This window comes from Mobula hypostoma, chromosome 5 (assembly GCF_963921235.1).
Source record: "Mobula hypostoma chromosome 5, sMobHyp1.1, whole genome shotgun sequence".
NCBI classification, from domain to species: Eukaryota; Metazoa; Chordata; class Chondrichthyes; order Myliobatiformes; family Myliobatidae; genus Mobula; species Mobula hypostoma.
Genome location: NC_086101.1, coordinates 97377783 through 97396971, shown reverse-complemented (window position 1 = coordinate 97396971; position 19189 = coordinate 97377783). Strand labels below are relative to the sequence as shown.

General features: G+C 41.2%; 1 protein-coding gene across 3 annotated transcripts in view; it reads left to right on the top strand.

Moving 5' to 3' along the window:
* The window catches only part of LOC134346869 (contactin-associated protein-like 5), a 1934616-nt gene that overhangs the window by 911386 nt on the left and 1004041 nt on the right, over positions 1 to 19189 (top strand). For all 3 annotated transcript variants that reach the window (XM_063048675.1, XM_063048674.1, XM_063048673.1), the window contains exon 9: positions 10974 to 11123. In XM_063048675.1, coding sequence (XP_062904745.1) covers positions 10974 to 11123 — 150 coding nt within the window. The remainder of the gene's footprint in view (positions 1 to 10973; positions 11124 to 19189) is intronic.

Sequence of the window (19189 nt, the reverse complement as noted above, 5' to 3'; positions counted from 1 at the left end):
CGTCCCCGCCCTCCCCGGGCGGGACTGCTGTGGGGAATGCATATTCGCAGACCCTTTCCACGCGCGGGACTTTCCCCCTGCTGGTGAAGACCTGGCGCCCTTTTGGGAGCCGGCCTCTCTGTTGGCGCGCGCTGTTTTGTGAGCCGGTTCGTGTGCACTGGAAAGTGGGTCACCACAACACAAAAATTGCTGGTGAATGTGTGCTGTGTTCACCAGCAATTTTTACATGTGTTGCATGGGATTTGGGATATTGTGTTGAAGATGCATAAGTCAATGGTGAGACTGCACTTGGAGTACTGTGTATAGTTTTGGTCACTCTGTTATAGAAAATACATGGTTAACCTGTTAAAGTGGAAAAAAAATTACAAGGATGTTACCAAGATTAGAAGACCAAGTTACAGGGAGAATTTGGCCAGGCTAGGACTTTATTCCTTGGAACATCAAAGAATGAGGGGGGTGACCTTATAGAAGTGGTTAAGATCATGAGACAAGATGAAGTTGGATGGTAATGGTCTTTTACCCAGGGTTGGAGAGTCCAGAACTAGGGGGAATAGGTTTAGAGTGAGAGGGGAAACAGTTAAAAAGGACCCAAGGAGCAACGTTTTCTCAGAGAGAGTTGTGAGTATATGGAATGGACTGTCAAAGGAAGGGATTGAGACAGATACAGGAGTATCTTTTGAAAATCAAGTGATAGGTACAAGGAGGGGAGGGGATTGTAGGGATGCAGATTGAATGCAGGGAATTGGAACTATCTGAGTGGGCACAGTAGCAGAACATCTTACCATTCCATTGAAACATTACCAAATCCATTGGGTTGTGGAGCTGCTGATCGACTGAAAGAGTGGGGTTTGGGAGGAGGATAAAGATGAATATAACAATGGAGAGGGTGCAGAAAGTTGTCTGGGACAGAACAGTCCAATTATAAGGAGAAATGGGATAAGCAATTGTCTTTTTCCTCTAAAGTGGATGAGGTTGAAGGAGGGCATGATTGAGGAATATAAAATTAAGAGAAGAGGGGTAAAAAAAGTGTGGACTCCAGGCAACTTCTCCCAAACTCAGATGTAAATAAAACTAAATCAGAAAGTCAATGTTAAGCCTACATGCTCTGCATGCTAAAACAGAAATTGGAAGGCTGAACATAGTGCCACTAATGTTCTGAGCAGTGTATATTTGACGCAAGTATTGTAAGTAAGGCAGGTAAGCCTAGAGCATAGATAAAAACATGGAAATACAATATTGTAGCCACTAGTGAGAATTAGTTGTGGGAGGGTGGGACTGGCAGCTCAGTGTTATAAAATTCCTTTGTTTGAAACATGAGGGAGAGGTGTTAAAGTGGGAAGGGTGGCATTACTCGTCTGGTAAAATGTCATGGCTGTGCTTACAGAGGACATACTGGAGGACTCATCTACTGAGGCACTCTTAGTGAACTGAGGAAAAAGAAAAGGATGATCACATTCATGAGTGGACAATATAGACTTCCGACAGTCAGCAGGATTTTGAGTAGCAAATTTGTGGATAGGTGGCATTACTGAAGAAATATCTAGATGAGAACTCGATGTACCAATGCAGAGAAGGCCATTAGCAAAGTGCCAGGAGATGGCATTAAATAGATGAGTGCCCACAGGTTGGCATGAATGTGGTGGGCCAAATGGCCTATTTCCATGTTGTAGGACTCTAAATAAAAAATGTATTCCCTCATGGGAAGGACAGTAGCATTTCAAGAAAAATATCCACAAGCATCCTCAAGGGGAATGAATACAGAATATTGGCTTTGCCAGTGATACTCTCATCCTGAACAGAAATAACAAAATAAAAAGACTGAAGTCTTGCGTCACAATAAAATATACGTATGTGGAGAGCTAAATCCAAATTATGATTTTAATGCAGCACGGGTAGAAGAAGTAGCCTTTATTTTAATTATTTTATTTAGAGATACAGCGCGGAACAGGCCCCACTGGCCCAGTCAGCTGTACAACCCAACATCCCACCTATTCAACACCAGCCTGGTTCACAATGACCAATTGGTCTACTAACAGGACATCTTTAGACTGTGGAAAAAAACGGAAGCACCTGGAAGAAATCCACACGGTCAGGGGGCGACAAGGATGTACAAATCCTTATAGACAATGCCAGAATTGAACTCTGAACTCCGATGCCCTGTGCTGCAACAATGTTGCGGTAACTGCTACCGCTACAGGGCATCTGAGATAACCTTTTAGAGACTTTAACTGGATATTCAACTTCTCACAATAGAAGACCAGTATAAAATGGGTGGGCTGCAATTAACCTTATTCTGGGCTAATGTTCCAAGTTGGTATATTCCCATGTTCTTAAGAGTGGCACAGCAGCAGAGCAGCAACACAACACTATTACAGCAGCAGTGTCCCAGATTCAATTCTACTGCTGGCCGTAAGGAGTCTGTATGTTCTCCTCCTGACTATAGGGAAAAGCAGGTACACCCGGATGGGGTGCAATCCCGTGTAGGGTTTCTTTCACATTCCAAAGACGTATGGGTTAGTAGGTTAATTGGTCATGTGGTGTAATTGGGCTGGAAAAACCTGTTATTGTGCTATATCTCTAAATAAAGATATGCAGAACTGCCATTCCTGTTCTGAAATTTGGATTCCTATGAGCATGAAGTAAAAAAAAATGCTGGAAACACTCAGCAAAAGAGGTTAAAAGCAGAGGAAGAATGAATTAACGTTTCTGAATGATGGCAATTCATTTCCATTGGGTACGCATGTGTCTTGCTGTTGTATGCACCTAAGCAAGGAGCAGTTGACCATGGAATGTCTGCTACTTTTGTTAAGGAACTAGCTTAAAGCAATCCAGTTTGAAGTTGGGTTTGAAACTAGTGTTTATTTTGCATCTATGTCTTGCTTTGCACAGTCTTTTTTCATTGCCTTGATCTGAAACTGCTGCAGGCAAGTTTTACATTACATCTATTCTTCACCGTACTTGTGTATATGACAATAAATATAGCTTGACTTGAAAATAACCCAAGTTAAAAGAACATTTAACAAGTGTTATTTACTGTAGTGTAGCGCTTAATCAGTTAATTAAAGGAACCCAAGTTGCCTTGGTTTTGCAAATGGAAGTATTATATTCTTGATAAAAGCTTTAAAGTTTTTTCCCATCCATTTGGTTGTGACTTCTTGCAGAACTGGTTGTCATAAAAATTTCTCCTGAACTTCCATTTTATCATTCATCCTTTTTGCACATTTACGCAAATACTCATTCCAATAATTCCACAAAAGAAAAATTCATAATTGACTCATTCCAGCTATTCAGTTAATATCTTAAACCCTTTGCTAAGCTCCTTTGGCATTAAGCTAAGTTCCTAATCTTATCATTTCAATTTTGTTTGCATTTTCTCTTTCTTTAACTGACAGGTTTTTATCTGGCCCTTCGTCTGATTTCTTTCTTCTGCCTTTTCTTCCAATTCTTACACCATATTTTCTGATCCCTGTCGTCTGATTTAATACACATTCAACAAAAGCTAATCCAAACCTCCTTTCCTAGCATTACCATCTTCAGTGTTTGTTTGCATACTTTCCTTCCTTTTTATTAGAACCCCACAGTCTCCCTACTTTTGCTGGCTTATTCTTCACAGGCTGCTTATTGTCTCACCTCGCTTAGAATCAATGTGTCACATCAGCATAGAAAGAGGATATTGAGGTCACCAAGAACGTGACAGTTTTTAGAAGATTAATCCAGTCTGTCTCAATCCCCCAATCCTTCCTAATACACATGCATTTTTAAGGACTTATTGAATTTTATTTTGAACGTCCAGTTGAATCTGCATAAGGTGACATGGTAGTGTAATAGTTGGTGTAGATCTATTACAGTACCAGTGACCAGGGCTCAATTCCCACTGCTGCCTGCAAGGAATTTGTACATTCTCCCCATGACCACTTGGATTTCTTCCAGGTTCACTGCTATGCTCCCTCCTCCCATGTTCCAAAGTAGTAAGGGCTAATTGGTCACATGGGTGTAACTGGGTGGCAGGCTCATTAGGCTGAAAGAACTTGTTATCATGCTGCATTTCTAAATAAAATATAAAAAAAACCCCACTGTATCACATTAGCACAGAAAGAGGCCATTCAGGTCAGGTGACAGCTTTTTGAATTCTAACCTGGTCTGCTTAATCTGCCACTCCTTCCTAATATGCATAGACTTTTTTTCTTTCAAGTATTTATCCAATTCACTTTCAAAAGTCAAGTTGAATCTGCAACCACTATACTCTCAGGCTATGTGAGCTAAAAATATGAATATTAAAAACATTGTCTTTGACCATCTGCATTTCTATAAAGTAGTCACAGTAGCCATAAACTGGATGTTGACTATAATCTTAACCTAGCCTTCACTGCGGCAGGAAACCTTGCATTCAGTGGCTACTTGATTACATAGAGAAGTGGAACCCAGTGTCGTCTTCTGTTGCTGCAGCCCATCCACTTCTAGGACTGACATGTTTTACATTCAGAGATGTATTTTTTTCGCACACCACTTTTATAATGCCAGGCTATTTGAGTTACCATTACTTTCCTATTAGCTTGAATCATTCTGGCCAGTCTCTTCTGACATCATTCATTAAGAAAGCATTTTCAACCCCAGAACTGCTGCTCAGGGGATTTTTTTTTTTTTTGTTTTTCACACCATTTTCTGTAAACTCTAGAGATCGTTGTGTATGAAAATCTCAGGAGACCAGCAGTTTCTGAGACACTCAGACCACCCCATCTGGCACCAGTAATCATTCCACAGTCACCTCAATTACATTTCTTCCCCATTCTGAAGTTTAGTCTGAACCTCTTCACCATGACTGCATGCTTTTTATGCACCAAGTTGCTGCCACATGAAATGTTGATTAGATATTTGCATTAACTAGCAGGAGTACAGGTGTATCTAATTAAGTGGCTAATATGTTGTTCAGCTCAACATTTGGATGCTATGCTACCAGTCTCTTTCACATATGGGAATAAGTAAAATAAATATTTTTGGTTATTTCTTCTCCTTCCCTGCTCCATGGTTACTGTATTACTTCAGTTACTTCCCCCTTCATTCTATCCACTCCTTCTAGCCAAACAGTTGGCATAATGCTCAGCAACTCCATTGGACAGGGTTAATTTCTCACTGCTGTCTGAAAGAAGTTTGTACACTTTCTCCATCACCGTGTGGGTTTGCTCCCAAATACATTCCAAAGGTGCATAGGTAGTGGGTTGTGGGCATGCTTTGGTGATGTGTGAATCATGGTGAAATCCTTGGACGATGCGGTTCATTGATGCAAATGACACAGTTCACTATATCTTTTGATGTTTCCATGTACCTGTGACAAATAAAGCTAATCTTTCAAAAAAGCCAAAGAAAGCATAAACATTGGAACTCCTCTACTGGTCAGTTCCCTTCCAAATCACACACCACTCAACCTTAGAAATACAGTATATCCCAGTTTCATCTAAATCCCAGAACTCCCTTTACAACAATCCTTCAGCAGTTAGAATGTAGCAGTGTAAAGCAGAGTGCAGGCCCTCTCATAACCTTATACACATCTATCAAGTCACCTCTCATCCTCCATCAGTCCAAGGAGAAAAGCCTTAGCTCAGAATCACAATTAGAGTCACTGGCATATGTTGTGAAATCTGTTGTTTTGCAGCAGCAATACGGTGGAATACATTAAACAAATCCATAAAATATAATAAATATATATTTATATTAAAAAAATAAGTCATGCAGAAAGTGAGGAAGTGTTCATGAGTTGGTTCTTTGTCAATTCAAAAAACCTGTCGTCCAAGTCCATAGATCCCTCAAAGTTCCCACACAAGTAGATAGGTGGTTAAAAAGATGTATGATTTGCTCACCTTCATTAGTCAGGCAATTGGCTTCAAGAGCCACAAGGTAATGCTGCAGTTCTATAAAACTTTGGTTAGACCACAGTTAGAGTATTGTGTCCAGTTCCAATTGCCTCATTATATGAAGAGCATGGAAGTATGAAAGAAAATACAGAAGAGATTTACCAGATGCTGACTGGACTGGAGAGCAGGTCTTATGAGGAAAGACTGAGTGAGATTCATATTCCATCTTTAAGGACCACTATCACCCAGCACATGCTCTCTTCTCATTGCTCCTATCAGGGAGGAGGTACAGAAGCCTAAAGACACACACTCGGAGTTTTAGAAATAGCTTCTTACCCCTACCAACAGGATTCTGAATGGACAATGAATGCATGAACACTATCACAGTAATTTTTTCCCTCTCTTTTTGCACTACTTAGTTAATTTAATTTACATATGCACAATACCTATACAAAGTATTCACCTACCCCTCCACCCTGGAAGTTTTTGTGTTTTGTTGTTTTACAACATTGAATCACAGTGGATTTAATCTGGCTTTTTTGACACTGATCAACAGAAAAAGTCTCTTTTGTGTCAACGTGAAAACAGATTTCTACAAAGTGGTCTAAGTTAACTACAAATATAAAACATAAAATAATTAATTGCATAAGTATTCCCCCCCCCCCCCTTAATATGACAAACCAAATCATGACTGGTGCAGCCAATTGGTTTTGGAAGTCACATAATTAGTTAAATGGAGATCACCTGTATGCAGTTATAGTGCTTCAATTGATTGTAGTAAAAATACAGTTATGTCCGGAAGGCCCAACTACTGATGAGTCAGTATCCTAGCAAAAATGACTCCATAAAGACAAAAGAACACTCCAAGCAACTCTGCAGAAAGGTTATTGAAAAGCACAAGTCAGGAGATGGATACAAGAAAATATTCAAGTCAGTCATCAAGAAATTGACAGAATATGGTACAGCTGTAAATCTGCCTAGAGTAAACCATCCTCAAAAACTGAGTAAGCGTGCAAGGTGACTAATGAGGGAGGCCACCAAGAGACCTTTGACAGCTCTGGAGGAGTTACAAGTTTCAGTAGCTGAGATGGGCGAAACTGTGCATACAACAATTTTTACCCGGGTGCTTCACAAGTTGCAGCTTTATGGGAGAGTGGCAAAGAGAAAGCCACTGTTAAAAACAGCTCATGTGAAATCTCAGCTACAGTTTGCCAGAAGGCATGTGGGGGACTCTGAAGTCAGCTAGAAGAAGATTCTATGAGCTGATGAAACCAAAATTGAGCTTTTTGGTCATCAGACTAAACACTAGATTTGTCATAAGCCATACACCACACATCATCAATAAAGCACCATCCCTACTGTGATCCATAGTGGCGGCTACATGATGCTGTGGGGGGTGCTTCACTATAGCAGGCCCTGGGAGGCTTGTGAGGGTAGAGGGTAAAAAAAATGCAGCAGAGTACAGGGAAGAGGAGGAAGGGGAATCTCATTGAAATCTTTCAGATGTTCAAAAGCCTAGACAGAGTAGATGTGGAAAGGATATTTCCCATGGTGGGAGAAGACAAGAGGGCATAGCCTCAGGATAGAGGGGCACCTTTCCAAAACAGATGCAGAGAAATTTCTTTAGCCAAAGGGTGGTGAATTTGTGGAATTTTTTGCCACATGCAGCTGTGGAAGCCAGGTCATGGGGTGTATTTAAGGCAGAGATTGATAGGTTCTTGATTGGACATGGCATCAAAGGTTATGGGGAGAGGGCTGCGAACTGGGGTTGAGGAGGAGATATTAAAAAAAAAGATCACCCATGATTGAATGACAGAGCACACTTGATGAGCCAGATGGCCTGATTCTGCTCCTATGACTTATGGTCTTTTGTCCTGGGGGCAGCATACATGTGTCAGCAGACATTCCATTGCCAGCATAGCATGTCCACAAGGTTCAGCAACAACTGTATCCCATAGGTATGCCAGCATGTTGCATGCTACTGTAAATTACTCAATGTGGAGATGGATTGCATAAAATTAGAGGGGTGATGGTGTGCATGGAATAAAGTCATTTGTAACAATAGATGGTGTTTTGAGACTGCATTAGGAGTAATCTTGAAAGGAAAAATATTAAAAGAATTGGATGCAGTTGAGACAAGGATTAATGGACTAATACTCACAATGGCCGAGTTGCATTATGAGGAACAATTCGACAGTTTGGACTTCTATTCTTGAGAGTTTAGATGAAGGAGACAAGACTTGATTACTCAGAGGGACCCAAACGGGGTGGACATAGAGAAGATATTTGGAAGAACCTAGTATTATGAGCCTTTTAAAAAAAAAACTATGGGTAGTCCATTTAATTTAGATGAGAGAATGTTTTTTTTCTTCTCTGAGGGTCAGAATCAGAATCACATTAATATCACTGGCATACATCATGAAATTTGCTGGTTTTTTTATCAGCAGTACGTTGCAATGCATAGTAAAAATGATAAATTATAGAAAGAAGTGTGTTGGTATATGTGTGTGTATGTATTAAATAAGCAGCGTGAAAAGAGACAAAAATGTACTGAGGCAATGTTTGAGGGTTCAATATCCATTCAGAATCTGATCCAGACGGGAGGAAGCTGTACCTGAAATGTTGGGTTCCGGTACCTCCTCCTAGGTGGTAGCAATGAGAAGCGTGCACCCTTAAAGGTACCATGTTTTTAAAATATTTTCAATGCAGAGGCTAATAGATTATTGGTAAATTAAATAATGAAGTTATTGGTAGATGTAATTATGGAATTGATGTGACAGTTAGATCACCCAAGGTCTTATTGAATGGCAGAGAAATGTTGATGAACAGATTGACCTCCTTCTTTTCCTATCTCATATGTTCATGAGTTTTCAAGTATGGCCCCAGGGAGGGGAATAACTTGTCAATTACTGAGCACTTGGAATGTTTCCTATTCTCTCTTCTCCATCAGGCAGAAGATGTGATAACATGAAAGCACATGCCACCAGGCTCCAAAGCAGCTTCTGCCCCACAGTTATAAGACATTGACTGGTTCATTACAACAAAGTGGACATTTGCCTCACAATCCACCTCTTTGTAATCTTGCACCTTGTTGTCTACCTGGATAGCACTTTCTCTGTGGTTGTTGCACTTTATTCCACATTCTGTTATAGTTTTATCTTGTTGGCCTGTAGGCAGCCATCAATCCCAGGGCTTCATGGGTTTGCGCCCCTGGTGGGCTGTGTCCTCTCCAGGGCACAAGCCTGGGTGGGAAGATTTGAAGAACCGACTGTTGCTCATGCAGCGGGTTCCCCCTCTCCACATCACTGATGTAGTCCAAGGGAAAGGCAAGTGCCAATACAGCTTGGCACCAGTGTCATCGCAGAGGCTGCCAGAGTGAAGCTGTAAGCAACATCAAACTGCCTTAGGGACCACAGTTCCAGATTTCTTCCTCACAGTTTACTCCTGAAGCCTTTCCCATGGGTGGGTATGGCCCCAAGGCAGCAGAGGTTTAAAATCAGAGTTTTCCTACTCCTTGCCGGTCTGCCATCCAAGGCTGACGAGCCCCACCTGCCTGAAGCAACTGGTTTTGGGGCGCCAGTGGGCCGCCTTTGCCCCTTCTCTTGTCAGTAGAAACAGTTCTGCCGGGCCTAGTAGCTAAGCCACACATGAAGGCCAAGAGTTGGACTTGGTTGTCAGAGGCTGTTAGTCGCATGCCATTTGGAGCACGTTATAGGTAGTGAGAGTTTAACCCCACTACCACCCCTGGCTATGACAACCTTAGGAACCTTTACCTTGTGTTACCTTGTTACACCTCGATGTAATGAAATGAACTGTATGGATGGTATGCAAGGCAACCTTTTCACCGTACCTCCATACATGTGATAATAATAAACCAATTCCAATTTCAATGTGTGCAATAACAGACAGTTCTGGCAGACTGGCTGACTAATCCCACAGGTAAAGGTTAATTTAAGGATTGTGAGTGAGGGAGTTGGGTAGAATTCACTCCTTTTCCTCTTTTAACAACTACCTCCTCTCTAAAGTTACCATCATCTCCCTTGTCCTGTTGGGTTTTCTCTAGCTTCATCGTGCACACTAGTCTGGGTTAAATTTGCAAAACCTGAAGAAAGGGGCAAATTTGAAAACACTAGAGAAAAAGTAACAGGTGAGACAATACACACAAAATGCCAGAGGAACTCAACAAGTCACGCAATCTCCACAGCGGGGAATAAACAGTCAACATTTCTGGCAGAGATCCTTTAACAGGACTGAAAAGGAAGGAGCAGAATCCATAACAAAAAGGTGTTGGAGGGAGGGGAAGCACAATCTGGCAGGGAGAGGGACAATTTAAGTGAGGAGGATGAAGTGAGAAGCTGGGACGGAACAGGTGGAAGAAGTAAAGGGCTGAAGAAGGAATCTGATAAAAAAAGGAGAGTGGTCTGTAGAAAAAAGAGAAGGGGGAGGGGAAACAGAGGAAGGTGAGGGGCAGGTAAGGAGAAGACAAGAAGTAAGAAGGTAATCAGAATGGGAAATGGAAAAAGAAAGAAGGAGGGAGGGGTTGAAAGAAACAGAAGTTAGAGTTATCGATGTTTATGCCATCAGGTTGGAGGTTACCCAAACAGATTATGAGGTGTTGCTCTTCCAGCCTTGGCTTGGCAACATCATAACAGTAGACCATAGACTGTTATGTCAGAATAGGAATGGGAAGTCAAACTGAAATGGGTAGACATCAGGAGATCCTGCCTTTCGTAGCAGACAGAGGAAAGGTGCTCAACAAAGCGGGCCCTCAATCTGCATTGCGTCTCATATCTGTGACACAACATTTGTGGTAAGAAAAACTGAGCTGACATTTCAAGATGATCTTTTATTTCTTTTTCTTTTAACATTAAAAATTTGTTTCCTCAGCATAGTTTGTTTTCCTGCATCTTGTCAGTTCTCTGCAAACGTCTGATTTAAGTAGGCTGAAACGGTGTTTGAGAATTTTAGGGTTTTACACCATACCTGACTACCAAACAGGGATTAAGAAACACCCATATGTCAGTCTTTCTCAGTAAACCAGAGAGCAACTTCTTATACATAAATCTGTGGCCTCACGAAAGAATTGTGTTGATCCCCTGTTAATCGGATATCTCATTTCTCCAGGTGTCAATCTGAATGATGGACTGTGGCATTCGATTAATTTGAATGCCAGAAGAAATCGTGTTAGCATCATATTGGACAATAATGCTACCTCAACCTTTCATTCAACCATACAGATGCAAATTTACTCCGGGAGCAGCTATTATTTCGGAGGTGGGTGTGTATCAAGATATTGCACCTTTCGTGTGCGGTCATTTTCAATTAATTTGTTTTTTCAACATGACCCATATTCCCTTCTGGCACAGGAAATATTTCAGAGTTGTAGTCTCATAATTTATTTGAATTTTTGGCACTGAAAGTTGTCATAATTTATTTATTTTAATTTAATGGAGTACTATTGTTCAGTAATAATCATGAGGCACTTAACATCTAATCATTCCATTATTTCAGTAGTCTGCTGTGGTGTGTTCAAGATAAATATTTAATGTTCTTATAAGTTTGATATATCTTCAACTGTAATCAGCAGAAGAGTTGGTGGCATAAATCTCTAAACAACTTGTACTAATCTAGTGAATGAAATACCCTGTCAGCAACCTGCAGTCATGTAATATCTTTAACAGTATTAAGTAAAATGGCATGACAATTCAGTACTTCTTAGTGTGCGGTATCACAAAACATCTGTCAGGTTCAACTAAATGGCAGTGGCATGTTTCTGAAAGGTGGTTATTTAACTATAGTCTTTTGTTCAGAGTTTTGCTCTGGTTTATCTCTGCATGATTTATAATTAGATAGTGGCATTTTTTACCTGAACTTTTCCCCATTAGCTAATTCCATTGGCAAATTGTTGGCCACAAACATAAAAGTCTCTGTAGAAGCTGGAACCCTTGACCCACATATACAAAATGCTGGAGGAAAGCAGGAGGTTGGGTGGCATTGATAGAGGGGAATAAACAGTTGACGATGTGGGCTGAGACACTTCATTAGGACAGGAATGAGAGAGGGCAGAAGCCAGAATAAGAAAGTGGAGGGAGCCGAAGATGTAAAATCTGACAGGTGATAGGTGAGACCAGGTGAAAGGAAAGGAGGAAAAAAATACCAGGTTTAGAGAAATCGATGTTCATATCACCCAGACAGAATATAGGTGTTGCTCCTCCAACCTGAGTTTGGCTTCATAGTGGGAGATTACTTTGTTAAGGACCTTCACTCTGTCTGCCACAAAAGGCAAGATCTCCCAGTGGCTACCCATTGTAATTTGACTTCCCATTCCCAGTCTGACATGTTGGTTGATGGCCTCCTCTACTACCATGACGAGGCCAAATTCAGATTGGAGAAGTGGCTCCTCATATTCCGACTGGGCAGCCTCCAACATGATGACAAGAACGTTGATTTCTCTAACTTCTGATCATTTTTGGCAGTAGTGGAGGCAATGGATAGGCATGTCAGAATGGGAATGGGAAGACACCAGACCAGGTCTTTTACCTTGCTGAGCTTCTGCTTATTCCCCCGTGGAAAGTGGAAATTCCCAGTTCTGGCTTATGGCAGGGCAGTATCTTCCACCATTCCATCTGGGCTACCAGCAGCATTGGTGGAGAGTCCAAAAGGGCAGTGTTAACCTCCACTGATCCCACAGCTTAGGCTTGCAATGCTACTGACTGAAGTGTTATCATCCATTTAAATCAATGGGAGAAAACAAAAGCCATTTTCAAATGAAATAAAAATTAACATACATTTATTTAATTTTCTTAAATATTTCAGTGCATTGTTAGTACTTTGATTATTATTGTTTAATTATATGGTTATACACCTTGGTAGAAGAAATAAACGAGCAGTCTATTATTTAAATGAGGAGAGAATTCGAAGTTCTGAGATGCAATGGGACTTGGGAGTCCTCGTGCAGGATACCCTTAAGGTTGACCTTCAGGTTGAGTTGGTGGTGAAGAAGGTGAATGCAATGTTGGCATTCCTTTCTAGGGGAATAGAGTATAGGAGCGGGGATGTGATGTTGAGGCTCTATAAAGCACTGGTAAGACCTCACTTGGAGTACTGTGTGCAGTTTTGGGCTCCTTATTTAAGAAGGGATGAGCTGACATTGGAGAGAGTTCAGAGAAGATTCACTAGAATGATTCCAGGAGTGAGAGGGTTTACATATGAGGAATGTTTGACCACCTTTGGAGTTTAGAAGAATGAGGGGGGACCTCATAAAAACATTTCAAATGTTGAAAGGCATGGACAGAGTGGATGTGGCAAAGTTGTTTCCCATGATGGGGGAGTCTAGTATGAGAGGGCATGACCTAAGGATTGAAGGGCACCCATTCAGAACAGAGATGCAAAGAAATTTTTTTAGCCAGAGGGTGGTGAATCTGTGGAATTTGTTGTCACGGGCGGCAGTGGAGGTCAAGTCATTGGGAGTATTCAAGGCAGAGATTGAAAGGTATCTTAGTAGCCAGGGCATCAAAGGTTATGGTGAGAAGGCGGGGGAGTGGGACTAAATGGGAGAATGGATCAGCTCATGATAAAATAGTGGAGCAGACTCGATGGGCCAAATGGCCGACTTCTGCTCCTTTGTCTTATGGTCTCATGGTCTTAATTAATCATAGTCATAGAGTGTGATAACAGGCCCATCCATTAACTGGTTCGTGCTTATCAGGATTTCCAGCTATGCTCATCCAATTTGCCCATGTTTGGCCCATATCCTTCTAAATCTTTCCTGTCCATGTTCCTGTACAAGTCCCTTTTAAATGTTGCTTAGATACTTACCTCAACTACTCTCTTGACAGTTTATTCCACACACTGGTTTAAAAAGTTGCCCTTCATGTTCCCACAAATCTCTCCACTCTCATCTTCAACCTGTGCCTTCTTGTTCTTGATTCCACAACAATGAAGTAAATAGTGTGCACATTCATCTTATCTATGCCCCTTATGATTGTACACCTCTCTAAGATCACCCATCATCCTCATACAGTCAAATGAAAATCATCTCAACCGGCTAAACCCCTCACCATAACTCAGTCCTTTGAGTCCTGGCAAAATGTCCGCAAATCTCTTTTGCACTCTTTCCAGCTTAATGATGTCTTTTCTATAATAGGATGACCAAAACAGAATACAATATTTCAAATGTGTCCTCACAGGCATCTTGTACATCAGCAACATAACATTCCACCTTCTGTAGTCAGTGCCCTGATTAATGTTAAAAGCTTTCTCTAACATCTGGCCTACCTGCAACTCTAATTACAGTATAGGGATCCTGTACTTCCAGATCCCTCTGATCCATGACAATATATATGTCCCCATATACAAACCTGAGATTCATGTTCCTGTGGACACTCACAGTAAATCAAAAGAAACACAATAGAATCAATGAAAAACCACACACAAGATGGGCAAACAACTAATCTCCAAAAAACAACAAACTGTGCAAATAGAAAAGCATCAAAATAATAATGATAAATTATTAAGTTGTGGGAACAGTTCAGTGTTGGGCTGAGTGAAGTTAAATAACATTGTCACCTCCAGTTCAAGAGCCTGATGGTTGAGGGTTAATAACTGTTACTGAATGTGGTGTTGTGAGTTATGAGGCTCTGGTACCTTATTCCTGATGGCGGTAGCAAAAAGAGGGCATGACCTGGATCATGACGGTCCTTAATGATGAATGCTAGTGTCTACGACATTGCTCCTTGTAGATGTCCTCAATGGTGGGGAGGCTTTACCCATAAGACATAGAGCAGAATTAGGCCATACATTTCATTGCGCCTACTCTACCATTCCAATAAGGCTAATTTATTATCCCGCTCAGCCCCGTTCTTCTGCCTTGTCTCCATAACTTTTTGACACCCTGATTAATCAAGAACCTATCAACATCTGTGTTAAATATAGCTAGTGACCTGCCCTACACAGTTGTCTGTGGCAATGTATTCCACAGATTCGCCCCACCCCCCGGCTAAAGAAATTTTTCCTCACCTCTGTTCTAAATGGATATCCCTCAATTCTGAGGCTGTGAACTCTGGTCCTAAACTCCCCCACTATAGGAAACTTGTTCTCCATATCAAATCTATCTGGGCCTTTTAATATTCGATACGTTTCAATGTGATCTGACCTCATTCTTTTCAACTCTAGCGAGTAGAGGCCCAGAGCCAGTCAACACTCCTTAAATGTTAATTAATTCATTCCTGGGATCATCCTCATGAACCTCCTCTGGGCCTTCTTCAATGTCAGCACGTCTTCTCCTAGATAAGGACCCCAAAACTGCTCTCAATACTCTATGTGGTCTAATCAATGCCTTATAAAGCCTCAGCAATGCATCCTTGCTTTTGGATTCTTGACCTCTCAAAGTAACTGCTAACATTGCCTTCTTTACCACTGACTCAACCTGCAATTTAACCTTTAGGGAATCCTGTATAAGGACTCTCAAGTCCCTTTGTACCTCGAATTTTTTTCTCCTCATTTAGAAAATAGTCCACACGTTTAGTCCTTCTGCCATATTGTTTGACCATGTACTTCCCTGCACTAATCCTTCTGCCATTTCTTTGCCCATTCCCTTCTGCACACACCCTGCTTTGTCAAACCTACCTTACCCTTCAGCTGTCATTTTATCATTTGCAAACTTAGCCACAAAGTTATCAATTTATTCATTCAAATCATTGATACATAATGTGAAAAGAAACGGTCACACCACCGACCTATGCAGAGCACCACTAGTCACTGGCAGCCAACCAGAAAAGACTCACTTTCTTCCCAATCATTGCCACCTGCTAGTCAGCCAATCATCCATCAATTCTTGTACCTTTCACGTAATACCATGGGCTCTTAACTTGTTAAGTTGCCTCATGTGCAGCACCATCTCAAAAGCCTGCTGAAAATCCAAATAAACAACTTCCACGGACGCCAATTTGTCTACCAGCCTTTTATTTCCTCAAAAAATGTCAATAGATTTGTCAGACAAGAATACCCCTTTTAGAAAACCCTGCTGACCTTGGCCTATTTTACATTGTGCCTCCAAGTATTCAGAAACCTCATCCTTAATAATGGATTCTAATATCCTTCCAACCACTGAAGTCAGGCTAACTGGCTTATAATTTCCTTTCTTCTGCCCCCCTCCCTTCTTAGACAGAGGGATTACCTTCTTTGCAATTTTCTGTCCTTCAGAACTATTCCAGAATCCAATGATTCATGGAAGATCACTACAAATGCCTCCTCAATCTGTTCAGCCACGTCTTTCAGAATGCTGATGTGCAGTTGATCTGGTCTAGATGACTTATCTACCTTCAGACATTTCAGCTTCCCAAACATCATCTTTTTAGTAATAGCAGCAACACTCACTTCTGCCACGTGACACTTTAGTATTTCTAGCATTTTACTTGTACCTTCCACAGTGAGGACTGAGGTAAAATACTTCTTCATTTCATCCACCATTTCTTTGACCCCTATTACTACCTCTCCAGTGTCATTTTCCAGTGGTTCAATATCGAATCTAGTCTCCCTTTTACTCTTTATATCTCTAATTTTTTATACTGTAGACTAGCTCACCTTCTTATTTCATCTCTTATTCTCCTTGTGACTTACTTACTTTACTTTATTGTCACCAAACAATTAATACTAGAGCGTACAATCATCACAGCGATATTTGATTCTGCACTTCACGCTCCCTTGAGTACATGCCTTCTGTTGGTTTTTAAAAGCTTCCCAATCCTCTAACTTCTCATTAATTTTTGCAATAATATATGCCTTCTCTTTTGCTTAGATGCTGTCTTTGATTTCTCCTGTCAGCCATGGTTGCCTCATCCTCTTTTCAGAATACTTATTCAGTTTTGTGATATATCTTCCCAGTGCCTTCTGAATTTCTCCCAGAAACACCAGCTATTACTGTTCTGCCATCATCCTTGATAGTGTCCTCTTCCAATGAACTTTGACCAGCTCCTCTCTCATGCCTCTGTAATTCCCTTTACCCCACTGTAATACCAATACATCCAATTTTTAGCTTCTCCCTCTCAATCTGCAGGGTAAATTCTATTAGTAGAACTACTAGGACTTGATGTTTCGATCCCTATGGTAAGTTGGCACTCTCGATGTTGGCAGTGGGCTTGGAGTGGTGACAAGGAGGGAGGGTAGGTATATCATCGGGGTCATCAGGTGGGCACCCTCCTTATATTACTATCACTGCCTCCTAATGGTTCCATTACCTTAAGCTCCCAAATCAAATCTAGGGAATTACATAACATCCAATCCAGAATTTCCATTCCCCTAGCGGGCTCAACTACAATGAGTTTGATCTTACTTGTGGGCTAAAACAAGGATGGGTGATCACATTGAAACTGATCAAATATTTAAAAGCCCAGATAAAGTGGTTGTGGAGAGAATGTTTCTTATAGTGGGAGAGGCTAGTGCTAGAGGGCACAGTTACAGAATTGAGGGGCATCCATTTAGAAAAGAGATGAGGAAAAAATTCCTTGGAGGTGGTGAATCTATGGAATTCATACCCTTAATGTACAGACCTGTAATCCACTACTTTGTATAGGCTTTTCTGTTCCTTACCTAAAGTTGTAATTCAACCTGTCAGTGACCTCTCCACTGCACATCTGTAGAAGTTTGCCAAAGTTTTAAATAACATGGATCACTCAGGAAGAAATATTTGGGCAGCAAGAGATTTAAGAATGTTTAATGTCATTTCCTGTACACAAGTGTAAGGAGAACAAATTAATTATTACTCTGGATCTGATGGAGAACAATAAAAACATAAAAGATAAAAAACACAATAATAATCTCAAAATAACACACAATAAATATAAGTACATAATTCAAGTTCTGTTCATTGCCATTCCTGATAAAGATTATGCATGTTTTTATCTTGTTTTATCTGATATACTCTTCTACAAAAGGCTTGTACATGTTGATAATTGGTATTATAATGGTTACTCTATCATTTGTATCCTTTAACTATGACACTAGCATGCCATATGTTTACAATCCTTTCCAAACTGACAGTCAATCTATATGACCTAACAGTTCATATTTGGCCATGATGCTTGTATCCATCTTTGGAAAAACTTTCAGTTCTGACTTTCTTGATTATAGACCATTATCCTTCAATAAAATGGTGACAATACAGAGAATATCAAAAGAACAGAGGAAGAAGCAGGAGTAATGAAGTCAACTCCTTATGCTGGGTCTAACATTGAAAATCATGGCCTGATTTTACCTCAATGCCACTTTTGGTAACTTATATACAGTACAAGGACACCTGGATAACTCTGAATGCGAGTGCCTTTCAATCTGTACATCATTGCTGGGGCTTATTCAGATTTTCATACATCGCTGTCCTCCTTCAAAGGGCTTCTCATTGATGACTTCAGATATCTCTTTTGGTACCTCACCACTGCCACAGGATGAGTTTTCTCTACAAGTAGTGTTTCAAAGGCAATATTGTTATCCTGACATTGATTATTGTTGACAGATTGGTGTTTGGGACAAAATGCATGCACATTGGTCACTGTACTCACTTGTCAAATCTACATCAGCTTTCTCTTAACCAGGTAGGCAGAGTGCAATGTATAGAGCACACATAATCAACCTCTCTTCCTCCACTCTCACCCTGAACACCGGCGTGCCTCAAGGCTGTGTGCTGAGCCCTCTTCTGTACTCCCTTTCCACCAATGACTGCGTTCCTGTACATGGTTCTAGCTCCATAATCAAGTTTGCAGACGACACCACGGTGGTTGGCCTGATCAGAGGGGATGACGAGATGGCCTACAGGGACAAGGTTCAGCACCTAGCTGCGTGGTGTGCCGACAGAAATCTGGCCCTTAACACCCAGAAGACCAAGGAGATCATTGTGGACTTCAGGCATGCCAGGAGTCACACTCACGTTCCTATCTACATCAACGGAACTGTAGTGAAGTGTGTATGAAGCTTCAAATTCCTTGGTGTCCACATTTCCGAGGATCTCACCTGGTCCCTGAACTCCTCCATCCTGATCAAAAAGGCACAATAGCGCCTTTATTTCCTGTGGAGCATGAAGAAAGCTCACCTCTGTCCCAGGATACTGACGGACTTTTACCACTGTACAATTGAGAACATTCTCACCAACTGCATCTCAGTGTGGTATGGCAATTGTCCCGTATCGAACCGCAAAGCACTCCAGCGTATGGTGAAAACTGCCCAGTGGATTATCAGCACCCAATTGCCCACCATTGAGAACATCTATCATAAACGCTGCCTGGGCAGGGCGAAAAGCATTATCAGGGATGCATCTCACCCTAACCATGGACTTTTTACTCTCCTCCCAT